Source organism: Sturnira hondurensis, unplaced genomic scaffold (assembly GCF_014824575.4).
Source record: "Sturnira hondurensis isolate 20B ecotype Veracruz unplaced genomic scaffold, ASM1482457v3 Scaffold0002039, whole genome shotgun sequence".
In the NCBI taxonomy this organism is placed as follows: Eukaryota; Metazoa; Chordata; class Mammalia; order Chiroptera; family Phyllostomidae; genus Sturnira; species Sturnira hondurensis.
In genome coordinates this window covers 51,213-64,248 of record NW_028074670.1, presented here as the reverse complement: position 1 = coordinate 64,248, position 13,036 = coordinate 51,213, and the positions used below count along the sequence as shown (strand labels likewise).

The window sequence follows — 13,036 nt, the reverse complement described above, 5'->3', positions numbered from 1 at the left end:
CACCCAACTCCCAAACATGCTCAAGGGACAGGCTCTGCTTCTCACCTTTGATGTTGACCTGTATGCCCTTGGACACGGTCAGCCCCTTGTCATTGTGGGCCTCACAGCTGAAGACCGCCATCTCTGTCAGACCTGAAGCGGAAGGAGACAGTGAGACCATCAGCAGAAACACAGGCCACCACTTTGCAGAACCCTACAGGTGTCTGGGCATGCTTTTACTTCCTGGTTCATTGCCTCAAGCCATACATGCAAAGTTAATTTTAAAAGTGTTCCGATGTTTTGAAAAAGAAAAAAACACACCTGGGATTAAACAGTACATACCAGGGAGCAACCAAGGGCCTGGGAGGCACTGGTCCTCCATTCAAAAGCTTTCTTTTTCCCTGATGGGAGATGCATCGGGCAACAAAGCGCTATCATTTAGATTTTTACATTTCTACAAGGAAGTGTGGGAGTCGCAGACCCCAATATCAAAAAAGTGGTCTCTAAGGCTCCCTGGGTAGTCCCCTGGGTAGTCCCCTGGGCCGTAGCTGCCCAGGACAGCATGGACACTTCACAATTCCAAAAACAGCAGGATAAAACCCACAGTTTAAAGAATTTCAGAAGATCTTCTGTAATGAGTCCTTATTTAGTAGTAAAAAATCAGTGAACTCATTAGGAATTACTATACAAACATGAGAACAGTGCTAAACAAAAAGAAACTTTAAATTATTTCCAAGGTGTAAAGACTTCTGATTCACTAATTTTAAGTAGAAAGGAAGAGAGGTGACCCAGGTCTAATTCCACTTTCCAATAAAGGAACCCGGGGGGACCTTGGAGAAATGGCTGACTCGCAGATGGGAGCAAGGATGAGCCTGGGCAAAACATAACACAAACCTGAGCATCACAGACGCACAGGCACACGCACGGAAGTGGTACGTATGGCAGAGACATGGGAGCAACTGAAAGCACCTCTGGTGGCCGCAGTTGGAACAAAACGTGAGCAAGAAAATACAACTGCCACTGGATTGTAACCCAAAGTATAGAACAAATGCCCGTGGGTCTATACCGATATAAATAAACAATAAAAGGGGGAGACTAGGCAAGCCTCCCCAAGAATTAACATGGGTGCTCGGTCTTTAGGAGGGAGCATAACTCACCCTACCAGAGCGTGGGCCGTGCACAGTGACTTCCTTCCAAAGAGGACAGTGTGGAAAGGAAAACAAAAGAAAAACTTTAGCCTGGAGAAACTGACAAACACTGGCTCACCCAGATGATCAAGGTCAACGCCCACAATGATAAGTCACGCGGACAGAGCGTCTGCTGGATACCCTGTGATGGCACTTCTCCTCTAAAGTCTTCTTCCCCAAACAGATCACCCAAGTCTACTCATTCGGGAAACCATGGACAGGCCCAACTCCACAGTTGGACCAGTCTACAAACCTGTCCTGTCCTCCTGAAAACTGGCGAGGTCATTCTGACAGCTGTCAGACAGGAGTGGGGTTGGGGGTTTGGGTGAAAAATGTGACGGGATTAAGTAAAAAACACAAAACTTCCGAGACACAGACAATGGTATGGTGACTGCCAGAGGGAAGGGGGATGGGGATGGATAGAAAGGGCGTGTAGGTGGGTAAATGGTGATGGAAAGTGACTTCTTACTTGGGCTGATGAACACACAATACGATATACACGCGAAGTATTATAGAGTGGTACATGTGAAACCAGTGTCATCCTAGTCAATTCAGTTAAAAAATACATTTAAAAAAATGTCAAGGTCACTGAAAACAAAAACAGTTGGAGACCCTGTCACAGCCAAGAGGAGCCCACGCAGACCTGGCAACTAAACCCTGAGTGAAATCCTGGAATAGCAAAAGGACTTAGGTAAAAACAAAGGAAATGTGAATGAGGTGTGGACTTCAGCTAGCAACACTGTACCAGTGTTGGCTCATCAATTGTAACAAATGTGCCACATTAATGTACAACAGTAAGGAATGGTAGGGGAGAGCATTCTCTGTCCCACTTCCACAAGTTTTCTATAACTTGAAAACTATTCTAAAAATTAAAAGGTTATATTTAAAAAACACAGCCATATATACCCTCTGGAAACTTTTCTGTCTCTGGCACAAAGGCCGCATCAAGAAGTGGAGGACGCCCTGGCTGGTGTAGTTCAGTGGACTGAGTGCGGGCCTGTGAACCAAACAACTGCGGTTCGATTCCCAGGCAGGGCACATGCCTGGGTTGCAGGCCAGTTCCCAGCAGGGAACTCACGAGAGGCAACCATACATTGATATTTCTCGCCCTCTCTCCTTCCCTTCCCCTCTAAAGACAAATAAATAAAATCTTTAAAAAAAAAGTGGAGGAAGACAGACAGACAGAATTCTTGAAAATACACCACTGTTCGCCTCTTGCCTAAAAAACTTGTTTTGTTTTCTTTTATGATCTACTTGCACAGGCAATGTTCCATCTGATATTCTTAAAATTCAAAGTTTGTCAGGAGTGAAGCAGTTAAATATTTTAAAAACCAAAAAGCAACATGCTGCCAGGCAGGAACCAAGAAAGGCAAGTGGCCAGAGGACCAGAGCGGATCTGGGAAGAAATGCAAACCCGATCCTCTCTGCGCTGGTGCTTCTCCAGAGCAAATCTGCCCCCGAGTCTGACACAGCCCCTGAAAACGGACCTCTGGGCCCCTGTCCTACCGCCCTGTGGTGACCACTTACTCACTAAAATAATGTTATGTCAGAACCAGACATTTCAGGTATTTTAACTTAGCTAAAATGCACACCTCCAGCCTAACGGAGGAGTATTTTGGTCCGGCTGGAGGAAAACCCTACACTGGCTGCTAAGCTAGATCCTGCAGACAGCGGCAGGTGCCCAGCAGATGCAGCTCCAGGCAGCCTCCAGGCTCTTTTCCCAGCTGGCCAACTCCTCTCGAGTCCGGGATGAGGCCACTAACAGCCTGTGTGGTAGTTTAGGAAAGATTTGCTGCACTGCAGAGAAGTATTTCTTTCAGACCCACCAGCCACACCTACACAGGGACATCTGTGAAGACCCTGCCTCTGGAGTCTTTGTAGCTGCTGCTGGATTTCCTCACAAAAAAAAACACATTTTGAGGTTTGCATGTTAAACTGCTCCTAATTTAAACAGCTGCTAAGAATGTCATTTCAGGCACCCTGAATATATCCCGATGTTCTCCGGTAAAACTCCTCTGAAGGGTCCTATGCAACGTGCACAGGAAGGCATGAGGTTTTCCGAGGTCGTACGCTGTGTGATGCCATTAGGCCTATTGGCTTTTGAAAGACGCTTGTGTATTCTCGCGTTAGAAGTTTTCAGTTTTGATTTCTGTTTCAGTACATATCAACCGAGAGGATTCATTCACATAACCAAAACTCACATAACTTGGGTTCTCCATCATTTTTAAACTTTAATTTTACAGGTATCTTGAGACCAAAGCATCTGAGAACTGAGGCTCCACAGAGCTCTGAGGTAAGTCTGAGGGGGTCTCTTTTCTTTTGTGAAGACAGGGAGCAATGATAGGGAAGCAGGAGATCAGGGGGAGCTGGCACAGCGCCTGGACTTTGGGCACTGTGTCGGGCTTGGATTTTAGGAGCGACGACGCCCTGGGTGAGGATGAAGACACAGACCCCTCTAAGCCACCCCTTGGGGCCCCTGGCTGCCACCTGTGACACTTTGCTTTTCATGCTGAACTATCACTTTTCACTTTCCAGTTGTAAGCTCCCCACCAAGACGTGCATGTCGCAAGGTGCCATGAACTTGCAAAACTTGACTTATATTTAGAAAAGTCAGCTTTGGCTCAATCAGAAGACACAGGGAGTGGCTTTGGCCGTGAGGGAAGAACTGGCCCTTACGTAAACCGAGCGGGGCTCGCTGAGATGCTAGCCCGAGTCCTTCAGGCCTGCTGGCTTTATCGCCGCAGGAAGTAGAAGTGCTTATCACGGGACGTGACTCCAGGTTAAACGGAAAGTCCACTTTCCTCTTTGTGTTTCTTGTCAGAGCGAACACAAAGTCAGGAAAACCATCTGCAGCAAACTCTTTGGCCCCACCCCCTTTCAGAAGCACCCAGACCGAGCCAACCACTGATGACAGCAGTTCCCAACAGATGCCTTGTAGGTTCCGGCAGAGGGAGTAGAGGTTGGTCCAAACCAGTGACCTCTCTCCAAAACTAGATGGGCAGTGGGGCCAAGTACACTCTTCTTTGCTTACTCTGTGTTACACTTCTTTTGGCACAAACGGTCCCAGGAGAGAGACTCACTCAGCCTGTCTCCCCAGGTGTGTCCAGGAGGGACAGCTCCCTCTCACCGTCCTGCCTTCCCTCTGGGGAACGCGAACCGCCAGACTGGAACAGACCTGCAAGTTCTACAACCAAACTCTGTGGCTTTCCAAGGAAGAAATGATTCAGCCCTCTGTCTCCACCCTACCACCCACTCCACCCGCCTCAACGCCCCCCAGAGTGCCCTGGGCCCCCTGAGCGGTCCTCTGCCCAGGCTGCCCCTTACTCCATTCAGTCACACCCAATTCCAAGATGGCTCATGCCCCTCTTGCCTGATTCTCTGCTGGTTTTAATGAAAGACAGCCTCTGACACAAAGTCTGAAAGATATTTTAAGGAACATCCAGTCACAGGATGTTCCCTTGAGGGAAGGACATTCAGAACTGCTGAAGGAGCAACTTCTAAGAGCACAGTGAGGCCAGTTCCTTGAGTTCTGGTTTCAGCAATTCAGTCCTTTCATTCCCCGCCCTGCCCCGGGGTCTATCTTTCCACCAAAAGAAGCAAGAAACAGAAGAATATGTGCATAATGGAAGGAACTTATGCTCACTAACTTTGAACTCACTGTCTGCACTGAATTCATTCACTTACCTAGTTCTTACTGTGCACCAGACATTTTTCCAGGCACTGGGGATGTGTCCGCAAATAAAATAAAGGCCTCTGCCCTTTATTTTATGAGACATCTCACATCTCACGGAGGACGTGGGCGAGAAACAATAACCTCTTCGGTAAGTGAGCTGCATGTGCCCTTAGAAGGTGATTAGTACTATGAGGAGAGTGGAGCAGTGGGCTGTGACTTTCAACACGTGGGTCAGACTGGCTCCTTGAGAAATGTCCTCTGAGGAGAGTCAGGGTGAGGGAATGGGCCAAGTTTTTATTGGAGGTGACGACACGGTCTAGGTAGGAAAACAGGTGGGACAGGCCTTCGCATTGTCCTCTAAGTAGAGTGGGAAACCTGGAGCTTGAGCAGAAGATGGACACGATCTAACATGTTCCACTGGGATCGTGCCAGCTGCATAGAAAGACTAGAATAATGGAGCGTGTGGGTCCCTAACTAACTCCATTTTTCCTGGTCTGTAAAATAGGTATTCAAAGTGACTATCACACTTTGCTACAAGGTTCAAAGTAAATCTTCATAGAAAGCACTGTGAGAATAATGGACTGATTTATGTAAGAACAAGAGTCTCAAGGGCTGGGCAGTTCTAAATGTTATCCTGTCCTTGCTAAATGTTAAAATGTAGCACAGTATTTTGCAGACCAGCCGTAAACAGGGTAATCTTGGAGGGGGAGGGGCAAAACCCAACCTGATAAATGTAGCCAACTAAAAAGAAGAAATCAACAGGTCACTGACCAAATAGTATACATAAGCAATGTTTTAAGTTCCTTTCAAGAACCGTGTCTGGTTCTTGAACAGAACACCCTGAGCAGCAAACCCCTTGAGTTCAGTGACATTACTATTATTATTACAATGAATATTAATTAAGAAGTATATCCAACTAAATAAAAAACTAGCTTAGGTGTTTCCCAAATGTAGATTTAAATATAAAATAAGTATGTAAAAAACCAGAAAGATCAGCATAAGTCTATACCACTCTTCTTAGGAAGGTAGGTCACAATTGACAGTCACTCCTGCAGGTAAAAATTTATAATAGAACAACAGAGTCATTCCTGGAGGCTGCTTCTGTACCGAGGACTTCTCATTCATTAGTTCTCTGGAACCTCATAAATGTTCCATGAAGTAGACACGGTTATCATGCCCACGGTATATAAAGAAGTGGAGTAGCTCGCCTAGGGGCACACGACAGTGAGGGAGCATCAGTTTCCAATGTCGAAGCTGGGGAGCTCTTCCTCTGGCCTAGAATAAGCACATCCCACTGCCAGATACCATGCAACAAGTTCTCTCCACAGTTCCTCTCCGTTGGCAGAACTGAGCTTTGCCCTGACAAAGTGGTTCTTTAAAAAGGAAAAAAACCCTTTGTTTTGAAATAATTTTCGATTCAGAAGAAATTGCAGAAATAGTACAGAGTTCATGTCCACCCTTCACTCAGCTTCCCTTGTGATAAGATCTTACACAATTAGAGAACATCCCCTAACACCGGGAAAGAGACCTGGTGCAATATCATTAACTAAAATACAAATCTGAAACTGATTCAGATTTTGCCAGTTTCTGTTTTGCTTTGTTTTGTTTGGGGGAGGAGGAGTGCACATTGTAGTTCCATGAAATTTTATTTATTTATTTTAAACTATATTTTATTGATTATGCCATTACAGTTGTCCCATTCCCCCACCTTCACTCCCCTCCACCCTGCACACCCCTCCCCGACCATTCCCTTTCGTTCATGTCCATGTGTCACAAGTTCTTTAGATTCTGTATTTCCCATAGTATTCCTGCCCTCCCCCCTGTCTATTTTCTACCTACCATCTATGCTACTTAGTCTCTGTACGTTCTCCCCCCTTCTCTTCCTCCCACTCCCCTGTTGTTAACCCTCCATGTGATCTCCATTTCTATGGTTCTGCTCCTGATCTAGCTGTCCTCTTAGTCTGCTTTTGTTTTAGGTGTGCTTGTTAATAACTGTGAGTTTGCTGTCCTTTCACTGTTCATATTTTTTATCTTTTTTTCTTAGATAAGTCCCTTTAACATTTCATATAATAAGGGCTTGGTGGTGATGAACTCCTTGAATTTGATCTTATCTGAGAAGCACTTTATCTGCCCTTCCATTCTAAATGAAAGCTTTGCTGGATAGAGCAATCTTGGATGTAGGTCTTTGGATTTCATGACTTGGAATACCTCTTTCAAGCCCCTTCTTGCCTGTAAGGTCTCTTTTGAGAAATCAGCTGACAGTCTGATGGGAACTCCTTTGTAGGTAACTGTCCCCTTATCTCTTGCTGTTTCTACAATTCTCTCCTTCATTTTCATCTTGGCTAATGTAATTATGATGTGCCTTGGTGTGTTCCATCTTGGGTCCAACTTCTTTGGGACTCTGTGAGCTTCCTGGATTTCCTGGAAGTCTATTTCCTTTGCCAGATTAGGGAAGTTCTCCTTTATTATTTGTTCAAACATGTTTTCCACTCATGGCTGTTCCTCTTACCCTTCTGGTACCCCTATAATTTGGAATGTTTAAAGATGTCCTGGAGGTTCCTAATACTCCCCTCATTTTTTTGAATTCTTGTTTCTTCATTCTTTTCTGTTTGGTTGTTTCTTTCTTTCTTCTGGTCCACTCCCTTGATTTGAGTCCCAGTTTCCTTTTGATCACTATTGGTTTCCTGTGCATTTCCCTTCATTTCAATTAGTTTAGCCTTCATATGTTCCTCTAATTTGTGACTAAAATCAACCAATTCTGTGAGCATCCTGATCACCAGTGTTTTGAACTGTGCATCTGAAAGGTTGGCTATTTCTTGTTCACCTAGAATTATAGGCTCTGGGGCTTTGAGCTGTTCTTGTGTCATGTTTGGTCTGTTTGCATCTGTTATGTTTGAGGGGCAGAGCCTCAGGTGTACATCAGGGCCGGGCGACCCAGTCGCTGTACGTGGGGGTGGGGTCAGAGAGGGAAAAAAATGGCATTTTGCTCCGCTTTGCTCTCTCTCAGATTTCTGTCCCCTCTTCAGCTTCCCACAAGCAAATTGGGCCTCTCTGGTGCTGGTTTCCGGGTGTGTGGGCCCATGTACTCTCCAGGACCCTGTGGGTCTCTCTAACGAACTCTCTGTGAGCCTAGGAGCCTCTCCTGGCCCCTCAACCCTGAGAAAGTCTTTCCAGTTGGTGCTTTCAGGCTGTAATTCCCGTCGCTGAGGCCCTAGCCTGAGTGGACTGTCTCACTGTTTGCTCCTTCGCTTGGTTTATCTACACACGAATATCTATAGTCAGCCAGGTGTCCTGTGCCCTCACTGGGTCCACCCATTGCCACCCCACACCTGGGGTCCACCAACCACCTCCGCCTCCGCTCCTGGGTTGGTCAGACCGAACGATCTTTCCAGCCCGACCCTACTCCGCCACTGACTCCGCCCCTCTTACTGGTCTGGCTGAGTGGTTTGTTGTTGTCAGACTTCCGTACAGTTCAATTTTCTGTGTTTTGGCTGCGTTTTTCTTACTAAAACTTCGCTGTCTTTAAATTCAGTTGTGGGAGGGGGCACAGCGTTTCCACCTATGACTCCATCTTGGCCGGAAGTCTAGTTCTATGAAATTTTATTACAGGTTGTGCAGAGAAATAGAACTGTGTTCCATTACCAGAAAGAAGCTCATTTCCGCTAACCCTTTTAGGGACATCCTCCTCCAACCTAAACTCAGCAAGAGCCGGTCCATCTGCCATCACCACAACCCTGTCCTTTTGAGACTGTTACATAAATGAAACCCTACAGCATGGGACTTTTGAGACTGGCTTGTTGATTCAGAATAACGTCCTTTATCTTAAAGATAGCTCTTACATCACTAGGCAAAAAAAACTGATATCAAGGGCACAGTGTGTGACCTTCCTGTTCAGGAACTCGCTAGCTCAGAGCAGCCTACGCAATTGAGGCTCTTCACACACTTCCTTAGGTCACACTCTCTCAGGCGGGGATCAGGAAGGTCTACCTGAGGGTGCATTCAAGGCAGAACTGTGCCTCCCTGCACACACCCTGCTTTACATCAGCATGCAACCCTCTGCAGGCATCTCAGGACAGAATGGCCTGAGCTCCCGGTTCCTCAAACCTGAACTTGAGGGAGGGCTCAGGGGCCACACAAAAGGACCTCAAAATTAAAAACGTGTTTAAATAAAGTTTCTGTTTTACATCATTAAAAAAAAATTCTTACCTGAGGACATGCTTACTGACTTTAGAGAGAGGGGAAGAGAAAAAGAGAGGGAGAGGAACAGTGATGCGAGAGACAAGTATCGATGGGTTTCCTCCTATCTGTGCCTTAACCTGCAACTTGGATACGGGTCTTGGCAGGGAACTGAACCTGGGACCTTTGGTTTACCAGACTATCCCCCAACCAACCAAGCCACACTGGCCAGGGCTATGTCATTCTTCTCTGACGTTACAAAGTTCAGATGCTTGGGCATAGCCCAAGTGGCTGCGTGGATCTCACTCAGTAGCCTTCACTCAGGGCCCTTCTTCCCTCTGTGCCTACAAAATGGATGTAGAAAACCCTGTTCTATCAATTTCACAGCACTGGTTAAAGATGTAAATGAGAAAAGAGATAAGACTTGAAGTATAAAAATAATCATACAAATACAAGTTACTTTAGTATCACTGGGTCTCTTTGTTCCAGTGAAGGGACCTAAGATATGGGACTGTCATTCATTTGTTTGTTCATTAGGTCATTCATTTGGTCTCAGAGTTCTGCCAGGCACTGTGTTGGGTGAGGGGGGCTAAGCTACTTAATAATTAATATATGATAGTCACACTCTTTAACAACTAAACGGGCAGACAAGCAGATGGTCCTGCCTCCATGTGGTGGGGAGGTACAAGAGCTTATGGAAGAGGCTCTCTGGGGGCACAGACAAGCCCGGGGTATCTAGCAAGGTTTTCAGAGAAGAATTACATAGGGGTACAAAGATGTCTCCATAAGCAACAGAAAAAAATTAAAACCTACATGTCCATCAACAAGGGAATGGTTAAGTAAATTACAGTCCACCCCCTCGCTGTGGCCACTTCACAATCGACCGGGCAGACCCACGAGCCCACACTCGGAAAGCGCTAGGTGGCTCGGCTGTCGGTGCACATGCGCATGTGAAGGCAGTTTAAGAAGTGGGAGGGGCCTGGACGGAGGGGAGCCAAAGGCTGGTGGTGGGTGTTCTGTCGCGCAGGGCGGTGAAAGCTAGAGAAAAAAAGGGAGATGTTCACTTTCTGTTTTGTTATGTCTGTGGTGTGAATGTTTTGGCGTGAATGTGTTCGCATATTACTTGTGTAATAACAAGGCTGGAATTAATCTGCACAAGTATTATCATTCTCACTTTAAGGAAAATCACTTATAGCCACACATATATTTATAGAAAATAGGGAGAAAACACATTAGTGTTTTCATTGTAATTGTAAATGTATAATAAGCTGTAAAAGCACTTTTCTGAATTTTCTACATTTTCAACATATGATTATTTAATAATTATGCAAAATAAAGGTTTTAAAAATCTTACCTTGAATTAAGTATAGATTCACAGAAAGATGCAAAGAAATACACAGGGAAGATGCCGTTTCCTTCACCCTATGACCCCAGTGTGAACACTGCACATAACCTAAGTCTCCGGTCAAAACCAAGAACAAAATATCCAAAACACAGGGGACTGGTGCCTCCGCCGCACCTGGTGCATGCTCTCTCGCCCTCCTGATGCTTTCAGAACATGGAGGAGGTGGTGAATGTTGAGTTTAAGGGTAACTGAAACCCCCAGGTCGTTTTCCCTCATTAAATTGCTGCAGAGCCAAAACTCTCTCACTTCTGGTGTAATTAATTTTGGAATCATATTCTACCATGTGACATTCATCCTTACAAAAGTTTAATCTACCGTCCCAGCCTCCTGAACCCATTTTGAACCTTGACCCACTGGACCAGCTGATTTTCTCCCTGCTTTGTGCCAGCTGCCATTTCATTGTTGATGGAAATCCAGATTCTGATCCAATCAAGAGCAGAGCCAAGAGTCTGTTAACAAAGGCAGTCTCTGAGTTGACATCAGTTCATGAAATCAGTATTCCTGGCTACTGTTCAACCCAGGATAAGTCTGTTTACTTTTATTTTTTTCCATTTATTTCTCCGTCTTGATTCTGAGACATTCCCTGATATATCATCTAGTAACTATTAAAGACTGGAAATCAGTTTGGAATTCATTTTGAAATCACGCCTGACACTGCTGATGAGCTGAACACCTAGATAAGATCGTTTTCCACATCCTTACAGGCACCAGATGGATACCCGTTCTTTAAGTTTTGCTGTGTGTTTTCATGTCTCATGATTCCATACTTAGCAGAATCAATGTCATTTTCATATGAAAACAAGACACTCTGTCCATCTCCATTTATCTAGAACCTTTCTTCTCTGTGATTTCAGAATAATCAGAAGTGTGTTTCTGTGATAAGATCTATGAATTCTTTTAACACCCAAGGCCACAAGTAATTTGTCTCAGCTCAGAGATCTGATTTATTTACAAGTGGCCAGAGACATCCTTAAAACTACCACCTACTTGGGGGTTCCATGTTCTTTGAGATCTTTATTTATTTATTTTTTTAATTTTTTTTTAATATTTTATTTATTTATTTATTTTTTAGAGGGGAAGGAGAGAGGGAGAGAAACATCAATGTATGGTTGCCTTTTTGTGCATTCCCTGCTGGGAGTTGGCCTGCAAGGAACTGGTTTGCAACCCAGGCATGTGCCCTGACTGGGAATCGAACCGCGATCGTCTGGTTCGCAGGCCCGCGCTCAATCCACTGAGCTACGCAAGCCAGGTGAGATCTTTATTTTACTCTCACTAATTTGAAGATTTTTGGGGGGTGGAGAAGACAGATGCAAAATAGGAATTGAGGAGTTAATAACCTAGTAGTGTGCTTTTCAAAATAGCCTTTATGTGATACTGTGATTTCACAAAGCTATACATGATAAATTTACATAGAGCAACGTGTGAGCCATGTGCACACTCATGAGTCCATGTATAGCTGGTACCAGTGTCAGTTCCCTGATTTAGGTTTTTTTTTTAAAGATTTTACTTATTTATTTTAGAGAGAAGGGAAAAAGAAAGAGAGGAAAACATCAATGTGTGTTTGCCTCACAAGCATTCCCTACTGGGGACCCAACCCACAATCCAGGCATTTGCCCTGACTGGGAATTGAACTAGCAACCCTTTGGTTCTCAACCCAGAACTCAACCCATTGAGCTACATGAGCCAGAGCATTTTCCTGCTTTGAGAGTAGACTTATGTTATGTGAAATGTTCATACTGGGGATGTAGGATATGCATGGTGCGACTGGAATGCTCCTCTGTGGCTCTGGGGTACATGCCATGGTCCAATCCCTTTGGAGAATAGATTCCTAGTTTCTTTAAAAGTTAAACATATGCTTACATATGACTCAGCTGCTGCTCTCCCAGCTATTTGTACAAGGGAAATAAAAATATATGTCCCCCAAGACACTTGCACATGAATATTCAGTTATTCACAGTAGCCAATAGCCGTAAACATCTCAAATGCTCAACAAATGAATGGATAGCAAAATACAGCACCTTCCTACGACAGAGCACTGTCGAGATAAAAAGTATTGCACTGCTGACACCACAACGTGGGTGCATCTCAAACACACCACACTGAGCCAAAGAATCCCGACACAGAAGAACACACACTTTCTGATTCTATTTATGTAAAGCATGAGACCAGGCAACAGTAATCTGAGGACAGACACCAGAACAGGGCTGCCTGTGGGAGGTGGGGCCCAATCAGAAGGGAGAAGGGGGAAGCTCCTGAGGCGACAGCACGTTAAGCATCTTGGTTCACCTGGTGGTTACAGGGTTCTCTACACTTATCTAACTCCCTGAGTTGTGCGTTCAAGTTCTATGCATTTCACTTACTTGTAGGTCGCTTTTACCTCAATGAAGGAAATCTTTCTTTATGGGACTTCAGAGCAACCAGCCTGGAAAGGATGGAGTATATTTTAAAACCAACTTTGAAAAGAAGTCGCTGATGCTCAACTCCTTGGAGAAACTCAAAGGAAACTCAGATGAAGGCAGAGGAAACCATAAGGTTCCTGGCAGAGTCAGGAGTCAGAAAAGTGACTCAATACTTATGGGCAGGCATTCACTTGCTGATCCATTCTTGCCGTGAATA

The 13,036-nt window shown here is 45.0% G+C and overlaps 1 protein-coding gene across 2 annotated transcripts in view; it reads right to left on the bottom strand.

Moving 5' to 3' along the window:
* Window positions 1–13,036, bottom strand: part of MERTK (MER proto-oncogene, tyrosine kinase) — a 99,028-nt gene that overhangs the window by 46,185 nt on the left and 39,807 nt on the right. For both annotated transcript variants that reach the window (XM_037038604.1, XM_037038600.1), the window contains one exon: window positions 46–132. In XM_037038604.1, coding sequence (XP_036894499.1) covers window positions 46–132 — 87 coding nt within the window. The remainder of the gene's footprint in view (window positions 1–45; window positions 133–13,036) is intronic.